Here is a 20,015-nt window from a genome sequence, read left to right as displayed (position 1 = left end):
AGCTTTTATACATGTTACTCCTCCCCCAGCCTGAGCTTGATGGACAGGTGACACACCCACCTTCTCTTTAAAAGAAAACACCCATCAGTGGCTCTGTTTGCCCAGACACACCCTGTCTGTTTGCTGAGAGGAAATCATGTAAGTTAACAAACTTTAAACTACACATACGTTTTTACCTGGTTTAATCTCAACCTAGGTGCATAACTGTGCCAATGTTTTATTCTGTTTGTATACTTTCTCTGCCTCTTGTCAGAAAAATGCCTCTCTTTGTTACAATATATATATATATATCACTTTTTTTCTCATATATATATATATATGTTAACTATGTTTTCTATGGTTTTTTGGATGATCAGCTATCGTTATTGTTAGTGTATCTTATGTGCGGCCCAAACCAACTCGTCGTCTGCCAGTGTGGCCCAGGGAAGCTAAAAGGTTGGACACCCCTGTTCTACACCTTTCTCTGTGCTTGCGGTACTTTAAGAAGTGTTCACTGATTGGCGAATTACGCTCAACCAGCACTGCATATAGGGTTCATTGATCTGTATGAAGCTGAATTATGATGGATAGAGCATGGCCTGTTGCCTTATATGCATGTAAATTGAGTGTTTATTCTGAATACTCCTAAGTGCTGTCAACACTGTCCTCATAGGATTCAATGCACCCTAAATGCAGTGTCGTATGAGCTGCATTCACTTAGTGCGCAACACAGCTCATAGTGAACAAACCGCAGCTTCAGGGAAAGCATCTGTGTATGAACCAAGAAAATCTCACTTACCTGCGATCCTCAGATCTGGCAGGTCTCACGATACCTCTAATAGTCCCGAGCAGGGGATCCTCTCTGCTCAGATAGGGTCTTTTAAAAATTCCAGCAGGTTTGCCAAAATCCCAGTTTCCCATTTTTAAATGTATGTAAATATTACTAAGCATAAAAACATAAATACACATAGATACAGCTCTGTGCCCTAAAATACCTGAAGAAAAAAAATTGTCCCACTTGGATTTCAGGTTTGAGCAACACTATCATGCTGTGCTATCTATCTATGTTACCTTTATTGCAGGTATAACAAATATGGATACTTGTAATATTCATAAACTCTTGTAAACCAAACTTGAATATTTGCCAAACTATTTGTTAATGTAAAGTTCCTTTTATATTAGGGATGTGCACCGGCGACTTTTGAGGTCTCGTGTTTTGTGTTTTGGATACGGATTTTCGTTATTTTTGGGGTTCGGATTTGTCTCGCAAAACACTTGACGAAAGGTCTCGGTTCGGATTTAAGGTTTTGGATTCGGATTTTTTTTGAAAAAAACATAAAAAGTTTAAAAATCAAGTTTTTGGGCTTATTTTCACTCCTAGGCTATTATTAACCTCAATAACATTCAATAACAAGCATTTCCACTAATTTACAGTGTATTCTGAACACCTCACAATATAGTTATTAGTCCAAAACGTTGCAACAAGGTATCTTTCTGGACTGCGTAGAGGAGTGGGTCACCACAATATATTAAAAACCCTGAACTTTTATGAATCGCACCAATAAATGTACCTGGACTGCGTAGAGGAGTGGGTCACCACAATATATTAAAAACCCTGAACTTTTATGAATCGCACCAATAAATGTACCTGGACTGCGTAGAGGAGTGGGTCACCACAATATATTAAAAACCCTGAACTTTTATGAATCGCACCAATAAATGTACCTGGACTGCGTAGAGGAGTGGGTCACCACAATATATATAATAAGAAAACCATCAACTTGTTTGATTCGCACCAATAAATGTACCTGGACTGCGTAGAGGAGTGGGTCACCACAATATATTAAAAACCCTGAACTTTTATGAATCGCACCAATAAATGTACCTGGACTGCGTAGAGGAGTGGGTCACCACAATATATTAAAAACCCTGAACTTTTATGAATCGCACCAATAAATGTACCTGGACTGCGTAGAGGAGTGGGTCACCACAATATATATAATAAGAAAACCATCAACTTGTTTGATTCGCACCAATAAATGTACCTGGACTGCGTAGAGGAGTGGGTCACCACAATATATTAAAAACCCTGAACTTTTATGAATCGCACCAATAAATGTACCTGGACTGCGTAGAGGAGTGGGTCACCACAATATATTAAAAACCCTGAACTTTTATGAATCGCACCAATAAATGTACCTGGACTGCGTAGAGGAGTGGGTCACCAAAATATATATAATAAGAAAACCATCAACTTGTTTGATTCGCACCAATAAATGTACCTGGACTGCGTAGAGGAGTGGGTCACCACAATATATTAAAAACCCTGAACTTTTATGAATCGCACCAATAAATGTACCTGGACTGCGTAGAGGAGTGGGTCACCACAATATATATAATAAGAAAACCATCAACTTGTTTGATTCGCACCAATAAATGTACCTGGACTGCGTAGAGGAGTGGGTCACCACAATATATTAAAAACCCTGAACTTTTATGAATCGCACCAATAAATGTACCTGGACTGCCTAGAGGAGTGGGCACTGGGCACCACAATAAAATATATAAAAAACCTTCAACAGGTCTGCATTACACTACACATACGGCTGCTCCTCCATCCTCTCCATCATATACATGTTGGAGTTTTAGCGTGTGACAACCTCTTGTTTTTGATAATGTCAGTGCATTTTGAATATTTTTCAATTTGCCCCACACCACTGAATGTACTTTATCTATGATACGCATCTATCTATCTTGACTGCGTAGTGTGGTGGCCCCGGTACACAATTTGGTACCGAGGCCACAATATAATTAAAAAACCCTCCACGTGTCAGAATTCCACCAAACAAGTATCTGGACTGCGTAGTGGGGTGGCCCCGGTACCCAATTTGATACCGGGGCCACAATAAAATAAATACACCCTCCACGTGTCAGAATTCCACCAAACAAGTATCTGGACTGCGTAGTGGGGTGGCCCCGGTACCCAATTTGATACCGGGGCCACAATACCTCCTCCAAACATGGTACAGACAATTCGTCATTGAGATCCCATCAAGTATGTTAAAGACAGACAGGGTCGAAGTGTTATTGGTTGACTTTGTAAACCAAAAAACTGTCCCTGTTGCACATAGTCGTGCAATGAAGACTGACTTTTTCATTTAAAGGCACCATCTTTCAAGTGTAGTGTTTGTAAGTCTAAGTCATATTATACTTTTGGTAAAATTGGTTTATTTTGTTCCTCTTTATGGTAACTACTAATAGAATTAAAGTATTAAATAGAAGCGGCAGTTCCTCTTTATGGTAATTAGTAATAGAATTAAAGTATTAAATAGAATTAAAGTATGAAATAGAATTAAAGTATTAAATAGAATTAAAGTATGAAATAGAATTAAAGTATTAAATAGAATTAAAGTATTAAATAGAGTGGTATAGAGTTGTAGTGTGGTATAGATAGAGTGGTCCCCACAATATAATAATAAAACCCTCAACTGGTCTGAATTCCCCCAAACAAGTATCTGGACTGCGTAGTGTGGTGGCCCCGGTACACAATTTGGTACCGAGGCCACAATATAATTAAAAAATTGGGCATCAACTGTCACCGTTGTTTAATATCTGATACACCTAAATATGGACTGCACAGTGGAGTGGCCCCGGTAGTAAATTTGGTGCCGGGGCCACAATACCTCCTCCAACTTCCAAGTGTAGTGTTTATAAAGACAGACAGCGTCGAAGTGTTATTAGTTGACTTTCTTAACCCTAAAATTGTCCCTGTTGCAAATATTCGTGCAATGGACAGTTACTTTTTTATTGAAAGACTCAAGCTTTCAAGTGTAGTGTTTATAAAATATAAACAACAATACAGTAGTTTTAGAGCACGTCAATACCTCTTGTTTTAAATTATGACACGGCATTTTACTTTTGGTTTAATTTCTTGAATTTTTTTAAATTTGGTTTTACTTTTTGAACATGGCAAACGACTGTTGATTGGTCATATAATGCAAAAAAAAAAGTTCCAAGATGGAATTGTCCTTGGGCCCTCACACCCACCCTTATGTTGTTGAAATAGGACATGCACACTTTAACAAACCAATCATTTCAGCGACAGGGCCTACCAAACAACTTTGGCTGAAATGATTGGTTTGTTTGGGCCCCCACACCAAAAAAGCTATTCATCTCTCCCTGTACAGACTAAACAGGCTCTACTGAGGCAAGATGTCGTCCTCATCCTCAACCTCTGATTCCTCTCCCCCTACAGTGTGTACTTCCTCCTCATCACACATTATCAATTCGTCCCCGCTGGACTCCACAACCACAGGTCCCTCTGTAGTATCTGGAGGGCAGTGCTGTACTTCATTGAGGAATTGATTATTCATTTTTATAAACATCATTTTTTCAACGTTGTGAGGAAGCAACCTCCTTCGCCGCTCACTGACCAGGTTCCCCGCTGCACTAAAAACTCTTTCCGAGTACACACTGGAGGGGGGACAACTCAGGTAAAATAGAGCCAGTTTGTACAGGGGCTTCCAAACTGCCTTTTTTTCCTGCCAGTAACAATATGGACTGTCTGACATGTCTACTTGGATGGTGTCAGCAAAGTAATCATCCACAATTTTTTCTATTGTGACAGCATCCAATGCAGCGAGAGTAGACATGTCTGCAATGGTTGGCAGGTCCCTCAGTCCGGACCAGATGTTATCAGCATCCCCGCCAGTGCCTCTTTTGGGAAAACTGAGCTTTTTCCTCGCAGCCATAGATGTGGAAGAAAATGAGGGTGGAGCTGTTGGCATGTCACGGTCCTCTTCAGAGGACAATCTCCTGACCAGCAGGTCTTTGCACCGCTGTAGACTTGTGTCCGCCGGAAACAGAGACACAACATACGCTTTAAACCGAGGATCGAGCACGGTGGCCAGAATGTATTCCTCTGACTTTAAAAGAGTGACCACCCTCGGATCCTGGCAAAGCGTACGAAGGGCTACATCCACAAGAGCTACATGCTTGGTGTAATCGCAATGGCTTACCAGCTCCTCCCTCACTTTCTCCAGCTGCTTCTGCAACAGCCTGATCAGGGGAATGACCTGACTCAAGCTGGCAGTGTCGGAACTGACTTCTCGTGTGGCAAGTTCAAATGGCTGCAGAACCTTGCACAACACGGAAATCAGTCTCCACTGCGCTTGACTGAGGCGCATCCCCACTCCTTTTCCTATGTCGTAGGTGGCTGTGTAGGCCTGAATGGCCTTTTGCTGCTCCTCCATCCTCTGCAGCATATAGAGGGTGGAGTTCCAGCGCGTCACAACCTCTTGTTTGAGGTGATGGCAGGGCAGGTTCATGCTTTTTTGATGTGCCTCTAGTCTGCGGTAGGCACTGGCTGAATGCCGAAAGTGTCCAGCAATTTTGCGCGCCACCGCAAGCATCTCCTGCACACCCCTGTCACTCTTGAGGTAATGCTGCACCACCAAATTAATGGTGTGGGCAAAACATGGGACGTGCTGGAAATTGCCCATATTTAATGCCCGCACAATGTTACTGGCATTGTCTGACACCACAAATCCCCATGAGAGTCTAAGTGGGGTAAGCCACTGGGAGATAATTTCCCTCATTTTCTCTAATATGTTGTCAGCGTTGTGCCTCTTATTAAAGCCTGTAATACACAATCTTGCCTGCCTTTGCACGAGCCGCCATTTTGTAGTTGCTGCTACTGATGCAGCTGTTGCTGCGGAAGGGGATGCATCTACCCAGTGGGCTGTCACAGTCATATAGTCCTTCGTTTGCCCAGAACCACTTGTCCACATGTCCGTGGTTAAGTGGACAGTGGGTACAACCGCATTTTTAAGAGCACTGAGGACACTTGATCGTACTTCTCTGTACATTTTTGGTATCGCCTGCCTAGTGAAGTGGAATCTCGAGGGGATTTGGTACCGGGGACACAATACCTCCATCAACCCTCTAAATCCCACTCCACTGATGGCGGACACCGGGCGCATCTAACACCAACATTGCAGTTACAGCCGCAGTTATACGCTTTGCAATAGGGTGACTACTATCGTATTTTGTGGTCATGGCAAACGACTGTTGGACGGTCAATTGTTTTGTGAAAGACTTAGCGGTCTTACGACTTCCCCTCTGGGAAGATGACCGACTAACAGCAGCAACAGCAGCAGTGGCAGTAGTAGGCGTACCGCTGCAGGATTCCTCGGATGAATCCCGTATTGAGGAGGACTCAGTCTGGCTGCTGACTTGGGCTGCAGGACTGAATCTGATGGAGATTGTGGAGGAAGTTGACGAGGAGGGTGTTGCTGGTGTGTATCCAACTGGACCACGGGATTTAGGTGTCCCTGTACCGATGAGGGTCCTAGCCCCAGTTCCTGAACTAACCACTGAACTATGAAGGTTATTCAGGTGACGTATAAGGGAGGATGTTCCTATGTGGGCAAGATCCTTACCCCTGCTTATTTGAGCTTTACATAAGCTACATATGGCCATACATTGGTTGTCTGGATTTGGATAAAAATAACTCCAGACCGAAGAGGTGCATTTTTTGGTCTTCTGACCAGGCATGACGATGGGCTTTTTCATCCCATGGACATCAGCTGTTTCCCCCCCTGGTGCCTCATTTACAATAACCACATCACCATCCTCATCATCAAGTTCCCCCACAGCGCCAGCTACATCATCAATAGCCTCCTCCCGAGCCACCTCTTCCCGTACAGTGATGGGAAGGTCAGGCTTGACAACCACCAACATCCTTGGACTCGCCTTGTGGATTTGTGATAATTTCTCTTTAGAAGGCAGAGTTGTTTGCTGTTTTGTTGCTGACAGCATAACTCTCTTCAATTTTTTGTAGGGGGGGGGGAGGAGGAGGAGGGCTAAGATCCGTGGGTGAAGCTGAACCACTAGTCATGAACACGGGCCAGGGCCTAAGCCGTTCCTTGCCACTCCGTGTCGTAAATGGCATATTGGCAACTTTACGTTTCTCCTCAGATGATTTTAAGTTTCTCTTTTTGCTACTTTTTCTTAACTTGGGCTTTTTGGATTTTACATGCCCGGTACTACGAGATTGGGCATCGGGCTTGGAAGACGACGTTGATGGCATTTCATCGTCTATGTCATGACTAGTGGCAGCAGCTTCAGCATTAGGAGAAAGTGGGTCTTGATCTTTCCCTACTTTATCCTCCAAATTTTTGGTCTCCATTATATGTAGCACAAGATACTGCAGAATGTGTGAACTTGGTAATATTGCAGTACCAATGGACTTATACTGCTGGATTGGTTTTGCAAATTTGGTTATAATTATTATATTTTTTATTTTTTTTAAATTTTTTATTTTTTTTTACTTTTTTTTTTATTTTAAAAAAACTTGGGAATAATGGGGAAATAACTATGCCCTTAGAAGCACAGAGCACAGGACACAGCACCACTGGACTGAACAGGACACGGCACAGGACCCAGCAGCACTACGGAACTCAGCAGGACAGAGCACAGGACACAGCACCACTGGACTGATACTGCAGAATGTGTGAACTTTGTAATATTGCAGTACCAATGGACTTATACTGCTGGATTGGTTTTGCAAATTTGGTTATAATTATTATATATTTTTTTTTTTTTTTAAATTTTTTATTTTTTTTTACTTTTTTTTTATTTTTTAAAAACTTGGGAATAATGGGGAAATAACTATGCCCTTAGAAGCACAGAGCACAGGACACAGCACCACTGGACTGAACAGGACACGGCACAGGACCCAGCAGCACTACGGAACTCAGCAGGACAGAGCACAGGACACAGCAGCACCACTGGACTGATACTGCAGAATGTGTGAACTTTGTAATATTGCAGTACCAATGGACTTATACTGCTGGATTGGTTTTGCAAATTTGGTTATAATTATATATATATTTTTTTTAATTTTTAATTGTAATTTTTTTTTTACTTTTTTTTTATTTTTTAAAAACTTGGGAATAATGGGGAAATAACTATGCCCTTAGAAGCACAGAGCACAGGACACAGCACCACTGGACTGAACAGGACACGGCACAGGACCCAGCAGCACTACGGAACTCAGCAGGACAGAGCACAGGACACAGCACCACTGGACTGATACTGCAGAACACAGCACAGCACAGCACAGCACAGCACAGCACAGCACAGAACTAAACAGCACAGCACAGAACTAAACAGCACAGCACGAGATCTACCAGGACAGAGGACCACCTAACACACCCTCCCTCTACCCTGATCAATGCCCGAGTGAAGATGGCGGCAACTAGCGGGGAATTTATAGGATCCGAGTATCGCGAGATCCGACAACGGGATTATGAGTCAGAGCCTCAGTTTCAGATTTGAATTTGGCGCCAATACCCGGATCTGTCTCGGATCCGACTCGGATCCGCAACGTTCGGGTGGGCTCGGATTTCATAAATCCGAGTGCGCTCATCCCTATTTTATATTATAGGTTGAATTACCTATGATTTTATGTACACCTAAAATGGTGATTGTGTTTAACTTACTTGTTGCTGGCAGTTTGTAGAGGACAAGCGCATGGTTGGCAGTCATTAGGGGAGCCTCTGACAATGCCATAGAATCCTGGTGCACACTTTTCACAGTGATCCCCTGCAGTGTTGTGCTTGCAGGCCTGGAGAAACAAAGATAGAAATCATTGAGTAAAGGTAGAGAGATATCTGACACAGTATCATGCTTTTCCCAGTTGACTTAACGGCACATAACATCCTCAGCATTGATGATCCGTATAAGTCATATTTACATTAGCCAGACTCATTATTCTATTGGTCTTATTAGTGGCTGAAATTGAAGTTGTTCAAACAATTTGTGGCTGTGGGCATGTAAACTTTAATGTTGCATCATCATTTACATAGATATGAATGAGAATAAATGCTTTACAAATTGATTCTGACACACTGAGAATGTGTATAAGGTAATATAATTAGTTATGACATATTTCTAACATGTAAGCTGTCCATACTTGTCGAAACCTGCAGCAATTTGAATGATCAGTTCAGTTATTTCTAAATCATTGAATATTTGACCACAAAATGACAGGTAAACTTTTATACTTTGTTATAATCTGACAATCTCTGTATTCTTCACATAATCATACTACTTGAGCCTCATAGCAGAAGTCCATTTGGTCTGAACACCAAACAGTTGGATTCAGTTTGATGTTACTAATGTGTGGCCAAATTGTACATAGATTCGGTGGCTCAACACTTGAACCAAGTAAGATATAAGCAGATCTGGATTAAAAAGTTACTGGGATTGATTATTGTTTTGTGACAAGACATTTATAGCCAATTTGGTCCATTACAAGCCAAACCACAATCTGATACATTGCTTGTTGAGGCAGCTTTGGGCTTGACAACCAATGATAAGTTTTGAAGCTTCTTATATGTCCTTTCATGTTTTGCCTTAATATCGGAAGTGAAAAGATTCAGTACCAAGACCAGTACCAGAAATAGAAGTAAAAAAAACATCACAACACCAAGCTTGGTAACCACATTTAAAAAAAAATGGAACATATAAATTGCAGTATATGCGTCCCTCAAAATTTGTGTGTTCAAGGAAATAAATTTCCAGTGATGAAGCTGTAAATGGTTTAGGAGGGGACATTAAAAATACTTTCATTGTAATCGGATGTTTAATGACAGGATCCAATGTGAATGCTCTCATAACAGTATCTATGAGAAATAGCACAGGGCACTCAAGATGTAACTGCTACTGACAACTTCATATTAATGCTATTTAAGATATCAAAATAATCTGAATAATGCAAACTTCTGTTCATGAGTATTTGGGATATCTTTTTATATCCTAAGGTATCATAGGGTTGGTCAAGTATTTTTTGCTATTTTAATTCCATACATAAACATAGAATCATAGAACTTGGCCACAGGTAAGAACCATTTGTCTAATCTAGTCTGCCCATTTTTTATCTCTGCTAACATTAGGCCCTATTTGATCCTTATTTTTACAGATTAAACAGTCCCACACATATTTAAATTCCCTTACTGTATGAACCTCTACCACTTTTGAGTGAGTCTAGAAATGTGCCTATCTGCTGAAGTGCAAAGTGCATTCCATTAAAAATGGACCTGACAGCTGTGAGCTTTGCTTTTTTCTCAATGAAAGTGGCCGTGTGCTCTTTAGCTTAAAAAAGTAAAAACAAAATGCACCCTCTACACCTCATTTTCTCATTTCAATAATCTACCCCCACAAGCTGGTACCTTGCGAATGCCTACACCTTGGTCCCCTAATCTTGCAGCAAGCAAAACCGAGGCACATTGCAGGTAGAAACCTGATTCTGCATTACCTATCAGCAGTTTTACACTTCCTGACTGATCTCATCAGTGTGCCCCAAAATGCAGAATAACCGGGGGCCAGGCCATTGATAGCCACACTTCATAACATAAATCACAAATATCATGCATAGAGGGATTACCATGGTGCAATCCAGGAAGAATGCAAATGCAAAAGAGACTGTAAAATGAAAGGCAATAGACATGTGTTGATGTGTGCTGATTAACTTCTTTACATACACTGTGATTTGCATATGATTATTTGCAAAACATTGAAATTAGGCTAAAGTCAAGCAGAGTCAATTTATATATATCTATTTTGGAACCTTGAGACAGTGGGCAACAGGGGCGCATGCAGGGGGAGTTTCTGGTTCTCCAGAAACCACTCCCCTCCGCAGACGAACTAGAGCTAAAACTGCAACACTGTACTGTACAGCAGCCACAGCGCTGTCTAAGAAGCATCCGCGGCAGTGCTGTATTGTACTACAATACAGCACTGCCACGGACGCTTCTCTGACAGCGCCGCGGCTGCTGTACAGTACAGCATCGCCAAAATGGAGCTTCTGTGCATGCGCGGCCGCATGCGCAGCAGCTCGCTCTTTATTATTTTCTTTTGGGGGGGGGGAACCCCCCCTTAAAAATCCTGCGTTTGCCCCTGAAAGAATGCCTTTTGCAGAGTTCATTTGTTCCCAAGACATGCAAGAGCAAGACATATGAAGTACAGAAGAGTACAGAGTTAGAGTGACATCTAAAGCTGTTTTTTTTTTCTCTTTTTGATTTGAAACTAGGAACTCCTTGTATTTGTTTTTATTTGAAACTAGGAACCCTTGTATATTTTTATTAGAGATGAGCGCGCTCGGATTTCTGAAATCCGAGACCACCCGAACGTTGCGGATCCGTGCTGGATCCAAGCCAGATCCGGGTATTCCCGCCAATTGCAAAACTGAAACCGAGGCTCTGACTCATAATCCCGCTGTCGGATCTCGCGATACTCGGATCCTATAAATTCCCCGCTAGTCGCCGCCATCTTCACTCGGGCATTGATCAGGGTAGAGGGAGGGTGTGTTAGGTGGTCCTCTGTCCTGCTATATCTCGTGCTGTTCAGTTCTGTGCTGTGCTGTGCTCTGTGTTCTGCTCAGTCCAGTGGTGCTGTGTCCTGTGCTCTGTCCTTCTGAGTTCAGTGGTGCTTCTGGGTCCTGTGCTGTGTCCTGTTCAGTCCAGTGGTGCTGTGTCCTGTGCTCTGTCCTTCTGAGTTCAGTGGTGCTGCTGGGTCCTGTGCTGTGTCCTGTTCAGTCCAGTGGTGCTGTGTCCTGTGCTCTGTCCTTCTAAGGGCATTGTTATTTCCCCATTATTCCCAAATTATACAAAATTTTAAAAAAAGTTATAAAAAAATTACAAAAAAGTAATTATAAAAAATAATAATAATAAAAAAAAAATATCCCTAAACAATCCTGCAGTATAAGTCCATTGGTACTGCTATATTACAAAGTTCACTTATTCTGCAGTATAAGTCCATTGGTACTGCAATATTACAATGTTCACTCATTCTGCAGTATAAGTCCAGTGGTACTGCAATATTACAAAGTTCACACATTCTGCAGTATAAGTCCAGTGGTACTGCAATATTAAAAAAGTTCACTGATTTTGCAGTATAAGTCCATTGTTACTGCTATATTACAAATTTCACTGATTCTGCAGTATAAGTCCAGTGGTACTGCAATATTACAAAGTTCACTGATTCAGCAGTATAAGTCCATTGTTGTTACTGCCATATTACAAATGTCACTAATTCTGCAGTATAAGTCCAGTGGTACTGCTGTATAACTCCAGTCCAGAGGTACTCTCCTGTGCCGCATATAATTTTTAAAGGCTTTGCCGAGTGTGTGTGGCTTAGGGGTACACTCTCTTGTGCTACATATAATGCAGAACAAAAATTTGGAGGATAAAGTAGGGAAAGATCAAGACCCACTTCCTCCTAATGCTGAAGCTGCTGCCACTAGTCATGACATAGACAATGAAATGCCATCAACGTCGTCTGGCAAGCCCGATGCCCAATCTCCGAGTACAGGGCATGTAAAATCCAAAAAGCCCAAGTTCAGTAAAAGTAGCAAAAAGAGAAACTTAAAATCATCTGAGGAGAAACGTAAAGTTGCCAATATACCATTTACGACACGCAGTGGCAAGGAACGGATTAGGCCCTGGCCCGTGTTCATGACTAGTGGTTCAGCTTCACACAAGGAACTAAGCCCTCCTCCCCCCCCCTTACAAAAAATTTAAGAGAGTTATGCTGTCAGCAACAACACAGCAAACAACTCTGCCTTCTAAAGAGAAATTATCACAAATCCCCAAGGCGAGTCCAAGGGTGTTGGTGGTTGCAAAGCCTGACCTTCCTATCACTGTACGGGAAGAGGTGGCTCCTTCCACCATTTGCAGCACGTCCTCTGCATATGCTGGAAGGATCACCCACAGTCGAGTTACAGATTTGGCTAATAAAGGTGTGAATGTTGTACACCGGGATGAGGATATTGATGTAGCTGGCGCTGAGGAGGATGTTGATGATTATGATGCAGACATTGCTTTTCTCAATTTCTATTTATATTCTAGATTATATAACGGCTGAATAGTTTTCTATTTTACTTCTAGTGGAGAGGGGATCTGATGCAGACAGATACCAAACTGCCTTTGTCCATTTCTTTGTATATTTGAATTTCTAGTTCTACAGTCTATGCAGGCTGCTTTTTTTATATTCAACTACAAGTGTAGGGCGGGGGGGGGGGGGGCATAGATAGCCACCAAAGTAACGTGGTCCATTTAATTTCACTTTCTAGCGCCACAGTCTGTGCAGCCTGCTTTTTTTATCTTCAAAGTATTTACAAGCCTCGCAATCTAAATTAACAAGAGGTAGTGACGTGCTAGAACTCCACCCTCTATATGCTGCAGAGGATGGAGGAGCATCAAAAGGCCATTCAAGCCTACACAGCCACCTACGACATGGGAAAAGGAGTGGGGATGCGCCTGAGTCAAGCGCACTGGAGAATGATTTCCGTGTTGTGCAAGGTTCTGCAGCCATTTGAACTTGCCACACGAGAAGTCAGTTCCGACACTGCCAGCTGGTACACCATTGCGATTCCACCAAGCATGTAGCTCTTGTGGATGAAGCCCTTCCTACGCTTTGCCAGGATCCGAGGGTGGTCATTCTTTTAAAGTCAGAGGAATACATTCTGGCCACCGTTCTCGATCCTCGGTTTAAAGCGTATGTTGTGTCTCTGTTTCCGGCGGACACAAGTCTACAGAGGTGCAAAGACCTGCTGGTCAGGAGATTGTCCTCTGAAGAGGACCGTGACATGCCACCAGCTCCACCTTCATTTTCATCACTGTTTGTGCAGTTCCAAAAAAGAGGAACTGCCATTTCTAGTACTACCTTCTTTCTTTCTATATTTAAAAAAACAAAAAACTGTCATTTCTATTACAATGTTAATTGTTTGTGCAGTCACAAAAAAGAGGAACTGCGCCCTTAACTGCTATGTTGGTTTTAGACGTCCATCCGGTGTCCGCCATCTGTGCACTGGAATTCAGACCAGTTGAGGGTTTTATTATTATATTGTAGGGACCACTCCACTACGCAGTCCAGATACTTTTTTGGTGGAATTCAGACCAGTTGAGGGATTTTTTATTATATTGTGGGGACCACTCCACTACGCAGTCCAGATACTTTTTTGGTGGAATTCAGACCAGTTGAGGGTTTTTTTATTATATTGTGGGGACCACTCCACTACGCAGTCCAGATACTTTTTTGGTGGAATTCAGACCAGTTGAGAGTTTTTTTTATTATATTGTGGGGACCACTCCACTACGCAGTCCAGATACTTTTTTGGTGGAATTCAGACCAGTTGAGGGATTTTTTATTATATTGTGGGGACCACTCCACTACGCAGTCCAGATACTTTTTTGGTGGAATTCAGACCAGTTGAGGGATTTTTTATTATATTGTGGGGACCACTCAACTACGCAGTCCAGATACTTTTTTGGTGGAATTCAGACCAGTTGAGGGTTTTTTTTATTATATTGTGGGGACCACTCCACTACGCAGTCCAGATACTTGTTTGGTGGAATTCAGACCAGTTGAGGGTTTTTTTATATTGTGGGGACCACTCCACTACGCAGTCCAGATACTTTTTTGGTGGAATTGAGACCAGTTGAGGGTGATATATTGTGGCCCGGATACCAAAATGGGTACCGGGACCACTCCACTATGCAGTCCAGAAAGCTACCTCGGTGAAACGTTTTGGACTAAAAACAATATTGTGAGGTGTGAGGGTGTTCAGAATAGACTGGAAATTAGTGGAAATGATTGTTATTGAATGTTATTGAGGTTAATAATAGCGTAGGAGTGAAAATAAGCCCAAAAACTTGATTTTGGAACTTTTTATGCTTTTTTCAAAATAAATCCGAATCCAAAACCTTAAATCCGAACCAAAACCTTTCGACAGGTGTTTTATGAAACAAATCCGAACCCAAAACATCAAGCAAATCCGAACCCAAAACACAAAACACGAGACACCAAAAGTGGCCGGTGCACATCTCTAATTTTTATACCTTCAAAATTATTGACTCATACAACTTTTAGCTATACATCACACCAGACCATGTGTTCACTGACACATGCGGTTAGTTATTCCCAGGTGTTTACAAAACATTCTGACCATTCAGTCAATAATAAATTGTGGGCAAGCTACTTTACGGACAAGCCAGAAAACAAGCTAAACCCAGTAGCTTACTAAAAAAAAGTCATGTGTTACAAAAATCAATGTAATGTTACAATTAAGACATATTTCATTTCTTAGTATGCTGCTGAATTAATGATTGTTTATCGCTCTACTATTGGCTAATTTAGATTATCAATTCAGAGGACAGTGGAGAGACTTCTGAATATCTCTTTTGCATAGACCAATCAGCTGTAACATTAAAAACACCTGCCTGATATTCTATAGGATCCGCTTGTGTGCGCCAAAAAACAGCTCTGTCCCGTCAAGGCATGGACTCCACAAGACCTCTGAAGGTGTTCTGAGGTATCTGGCACCAAGATGTTAGCAGCAGATATTTTAAGTCCTTTAAGTTGCGAAATGGGGCCTCCATGTCTCAGACTTGTTTTTCTAGCACATCCCACAGATGCTTGATTGGATTGAGATCTGGGGAATTTGGAGGCCAAGTCAACATCTTGAACTCTTTGTAATTTTCCTCAAACATGCCTGAACAATTTTTGCAATGTGGCAGAGCGCATTATCCTGCTGAAAGAGGCGACTGTCATCGGGGAATACCGTTGCCATGAAGGGGTGTACTTGGTCTGCAACACTGTTTAGGTAGGCGGTACATGTCAAAGTAACATTCATATTAATGCCAGGAACCAAGGTTACCCAGCAGAACATTGCCCAGAGCATTGCCTCCGCCAGCTTGCCTTCTTCCCATAGTGCATCATAGTGCCATCTCTTCCCCAGGTAAATGACGCACATGTACCCATCCTTCACATGATGTAAAAGAAATCATGATTCATCAGACCAGTCCACCTTCTTTAATTGCTCCATAGCCAAGTTCTGGTACTCATGTTCCCATTGTAGGTGCTTTCAGTGGTAGACAGGTGTCAGTATGGGCACTCCGACCAGACTGCAGCTACGCAGCCCCAAACGCAGCAAGCTGCAATGCACTGTGAGTTCTGACAGCTTTCTATCATTGACACCATTAACTTTTTCGTCAATTTGTGCTACAGTAGCCTTTCTGCGGGATTGGACCAGCCTGGCTAGCCTTCATTCCCCACGCGCATCAATGACCCTTGGGCAATGATGACCCTGTTGCTCATTCACTGGCTGTCCTTCCTTGGACCACTTTTGGTAGGTACTAACCACTGCATACCGTAAACACCCCCGAAGACCTACCGTTTTGGATATGCTTTAATCCAGTCGTTTAGCCATCACAATTTGGCTCTTGTCAATGTTGCTTATATCCTTATGCTTTCCCAATTTTCCTGTTTCCAACACATTAACTTCAAGAACTGACTGTTCATTTGCTGCGTAACATATCTCATACCAATTGCCATTGTAACAAGATAATCAATGTTATTCACTTCTCTTGTCAGTGGTTTAATGTTGTGACTGAGCAGTGTATGACTAAATACATAACTACACCAGGTGCAGTAAAGTATAGCATGGCACCACTCTATTTTACTTACATTTCAAACAAATTCTGCCCCATTATAGCATTATATAAAATCATACCTGACAAACAGAAGTGTGCGTGTCACAAAGATCGCTGTGCTTATTACACTGACAAGGCACACAGGTACCAAGAGTTGGTCCGTCTCTCCTGCCAGGGGACCTGGGAGCTATTCTATAGAAGCCAGGAGCACATGCCTAAAAGAAAGTGAAAATGAATGTAAATACAGGATAATAGCAGGAGATGCTGAAAACAGCCTGCAATGCCTATGGACATAACAATGAATAAAGCAATGGTAATTGGCATCGCCAATATTACACCAACAAGTTTTAATTTTTGTGGTGGTTCCAGATTTGGCAGATTATGACAGGCATTAAACACTAATAACCAAATGAATCACTTCAATAATATATTGGGGTTTTTTGTATTATTTTATGAACCTGGTGCGCATATCTAGTAGTATATTTTTTTCAACTTTTACGCAGCACATGTGTTATTACTAGCCATTTATTTAAAAATTGACATATATATACTCATACATTAATAAATAATCCTGACAAAAATACCTCACATGAAAGTCCAGAGTACCCTACTGGGCATTCACATTTTTCTATCAGATTAGCTCTTGGACTCATGCTGAAAGAAGTCCCTTCTTCTGCAACTTCCAGAAATATTTCAGAAATTCTGCAAATATCAAAAACGTTGTTAGGGAATACAAATGTTATGCTAACATATTAGGTATAAAAATCATTAACTGCATTAAAAGAATATGCAGAACAAATACTAATACAGCTTTGAAAGGTATGACAATGGCGTGCTCCTTTAACAAAATAGTACAGTCATGGCCAAAAGTTTTGAGAATGACACAAATATTATTTTTCACAAAGTATGCTGCCTCAGTTTTTATGATGGCAATTTGCATATACTCCAGAATGTCATTAAGAGTGATCAGATGAATTGCAATTAATTTCAAAGTCCCTCTTTGCCATGACAATGAACTTTATGTCAAAACCAACATTTCCACTACATTTCAGCCCTGCCACAAAAGGAACAGTTGACATCAGGTCAGTGAGATTGTTGACGAGGACAAGGTAGGAGATCAGTCTGTCATGCTGATTGAGTTAGAATAATAGTCTGGAAGCTTTAAAAGGAGGGTGGTGCTTAAAATCACTGTTCTTCCTCTATTAATAGGGGCAGGCTGGGCTTGAGGGCCCCCCCCCAGGCCGGTCCCATAGTGGGCTATCTTGGACTGGGTCACTGGACCACCTGCCTTTTTTTCCATTAAAATAGGCTACTGAGTCAAGTCTTGTCCCCCAGGCTAAAAATTGCTGGCCCCCCCTGTCTGTTAAACATGGTTGGCTGCAAGGAAACACATGCAGTCATCATTGCTTTGCACAAAAAGGACTTCACTGGCAAAGATATTGCTGCTGGTAAGATTGCACCTAAATCAAGCATTTATCGGATCATCAAGAACTTCAATAGCTGTGAAGAAGGCTTCAGGGCACCCAAGAATGTCCAGCAAGCGCCAGGACCGTCTCCTAAAGTTGATTCAGCTGCAGGATCGGGGAACCAATGCAGAACTTGCTCAGGAATGGCAGCAGACAGGTATGAGTGCATCTACATACACAGTGAGGCGAAGATTTTTGGAGAATGGCCTGGTGTCTAGAAGGCCTGAAAAGAAGCCACTTCTCTCCAGGAAAAAAATCTGGGATAGACTGATATTCTGCAAAATGTACAGGGTTTGGACTGCTAAGGACTGGGGTAAAATCATTTTTTTCTGATGAATCCCCTACTATCAATCCTGTGTCATGCCAACAGTAAAGCATCCTGAGATCATTGATGTGTGGGATTGCTTCTCAGCCGAGGAAGTGGGCTCACGCACAATTTCGTCTAAGAACACAGCCATGAATAAAGAATGGCACCAAAACATCCTCCAAGAGCAACGTCTCCCAACCATCCAAGAAAAGTTTGGTGACGAACAATGCCATTTCCAGCATGAGGGAGCACCTTGCCATAAGGCAAAAGTGATAAATCAAACAAAAACCAACAAATTCTAACAAACTCCAAGCACTTAGGCAGCCAGCAGTCAGTATGCGGCCCAGAAGTTGATTGCCAGCATGTCAGGATGAATTGCAGAGGTCTGCAAAAAGAAGGGTCAACACTGCAAATATTGACTCTTTGCATAAACTTAATGTAATTTTCAATAAAAGCCTTTGACACTTATGAAATGCTTGTAATTTTACTTCAGTATACCATAGCAACATCTGACAAAAAGGTCTAAAAACACTGAAGCAGCAAACTTTGCGAAAACCAATATTTGTGTTATTCTCAAAACGTTTGGCCATGACTGTACAATATGATATTGAATCCGAAGTATTCAAGCAAGATAGCTTAGATAAACGTGGTTTATAATACCCAATTTGCAAAGGTTGGAGGTTTTGTAAGGACCAAGTGCCTTTTTTAAGAGTTGGACGCAAGTGTACTTGTACGTCATTATTTTGTGTGTGATGGAAAATGTTTTGCAAAGCACATGCACACAACTCACACCAGTATTATCAGCAGCACATATCTGATATTTGCAGCCCTTTGTCATAACTTTAGTAGACCAGTATTTATTAGATATAGAAGAAAAGTACTTTGTTAAATCTTGCATATTCTTTTGTGTTTTTTTTTTGTTCTCCTGGTTTCCAGTGTGATCTTCCAGTGTAATGTCTATATGGCACATGTTAGTTGTGAAAATTAATGCTGCTAAATTTTTATGTTAAACAAATATACCCCATTACCATAGAAACAACTGTGATTCCACTGTGTTGCTTAATCTGTCCATGCAAACAGCATTTTGAATCTTTCTTGAGCAAATCATATACATATTGGGCCTGATTCATCTTCAGACTCAAGTCCCCTTGCGTGCTATATCTTTCGTGAAATAGCTCTGCTTACATGTCAGAAAGGGACTTATGCCAATGAATAAAATTGCAATTTACTCATGTCTTAAAACAAATGACATGACTGCCTACGTCATACTTGCCAACTCTCCCGGAATGTCCGGGAGACTCCCGCATTTTGTGAGAGTCTCCCGGACTCCCGGGCGAGTGTGGCAATCTCCCGAATTCTGCCCACTTCACTAGGAAGTGCCCCACTTCCTAGTGAAGTGGGCAGAATTAGATCCCAAACGCCGCGATTCCCGGTGAATCGCGGCGTTTGGCCCCGCCCCCGCTGTCAAATGACGCAATTTGCGTCATGACGTCACAGGGGGCGGGGCCGAAATGACGCGATTTCGGCCACCCCGCCCCTTCACGCCCCCCTCCACTGGCTGGCTCCCGGAAGGGAGCTGAAGAAAGTAGGTAAGTATGGCCTACGTCTTGAAGGGCGGAACAGAGAAGGGAAGGGACGGATGAATGTAGGCATTGTTAAAGTAAGCTAGCAACATGGACATGCCAACACAGCTGCTGCTGATTCAAGTCCTGAGTATCTCTAAAGTATGTGTTTTTTAGCTGCATCATTTGCACCAGCTCCATGGCA

The 20,015-nt window shown here is 42.0% G+C and overlaps 1 protein-coding gene across 4 annotated transcripts in view; it reads right to left on the bottom strand.

The window, feature by feature from the left end:
- Positions 1 to 20,015, bottom strand: part of LAMA2 (laminin subunit alpha 2) — a 711,555-nt gene that overhangs the window by 195,376 nt on the left and 496,164 nt on the right. For all 4 annotated transcript variants that reach the window (XM_075203053.1, XM_075203052.1, XM_075203054.1 and 1 more), the window contains 3 exons: positions 17,060 to 17,177; positions 16,556 to 16,690; positions 8,484 to 8,608 (listed from right to left, as the gene is read on the bottom strand). In XM_075203053.1, the coding sequence (XP_075059154.1) occupies positions 8,484 to 8,608; positions 16,556 to 16,690; positions 17,060 to 17,177 (378 nt within the window). The remainder of the gene's footprint in view (positions 1 to 8,483; positions 8,609 to 16,555; positions 16,691 to 17,059; positions 17,178 to 20,015) is intronic.

Source organism: Mixophyes fleayi, chromosome 3 (genome assembly GCF_038048845.1).
Source record: "Mixophyes fleayi isolate aMixFle1 chromosome 3, aMixFle1.hap1, whole genome shotgun sequence".
In the NCBI taxonomy this organism is placed as follows: domain Eukaryota; kingdom Metazoa; phylum Chordata; class Amphibia; order Anura; family Limnodynastidae; genus Mixophyes; species Mixophyes fleayi.
This window is presented reverse-complemented; position numbering and strand designations above follow the sequence as displayed.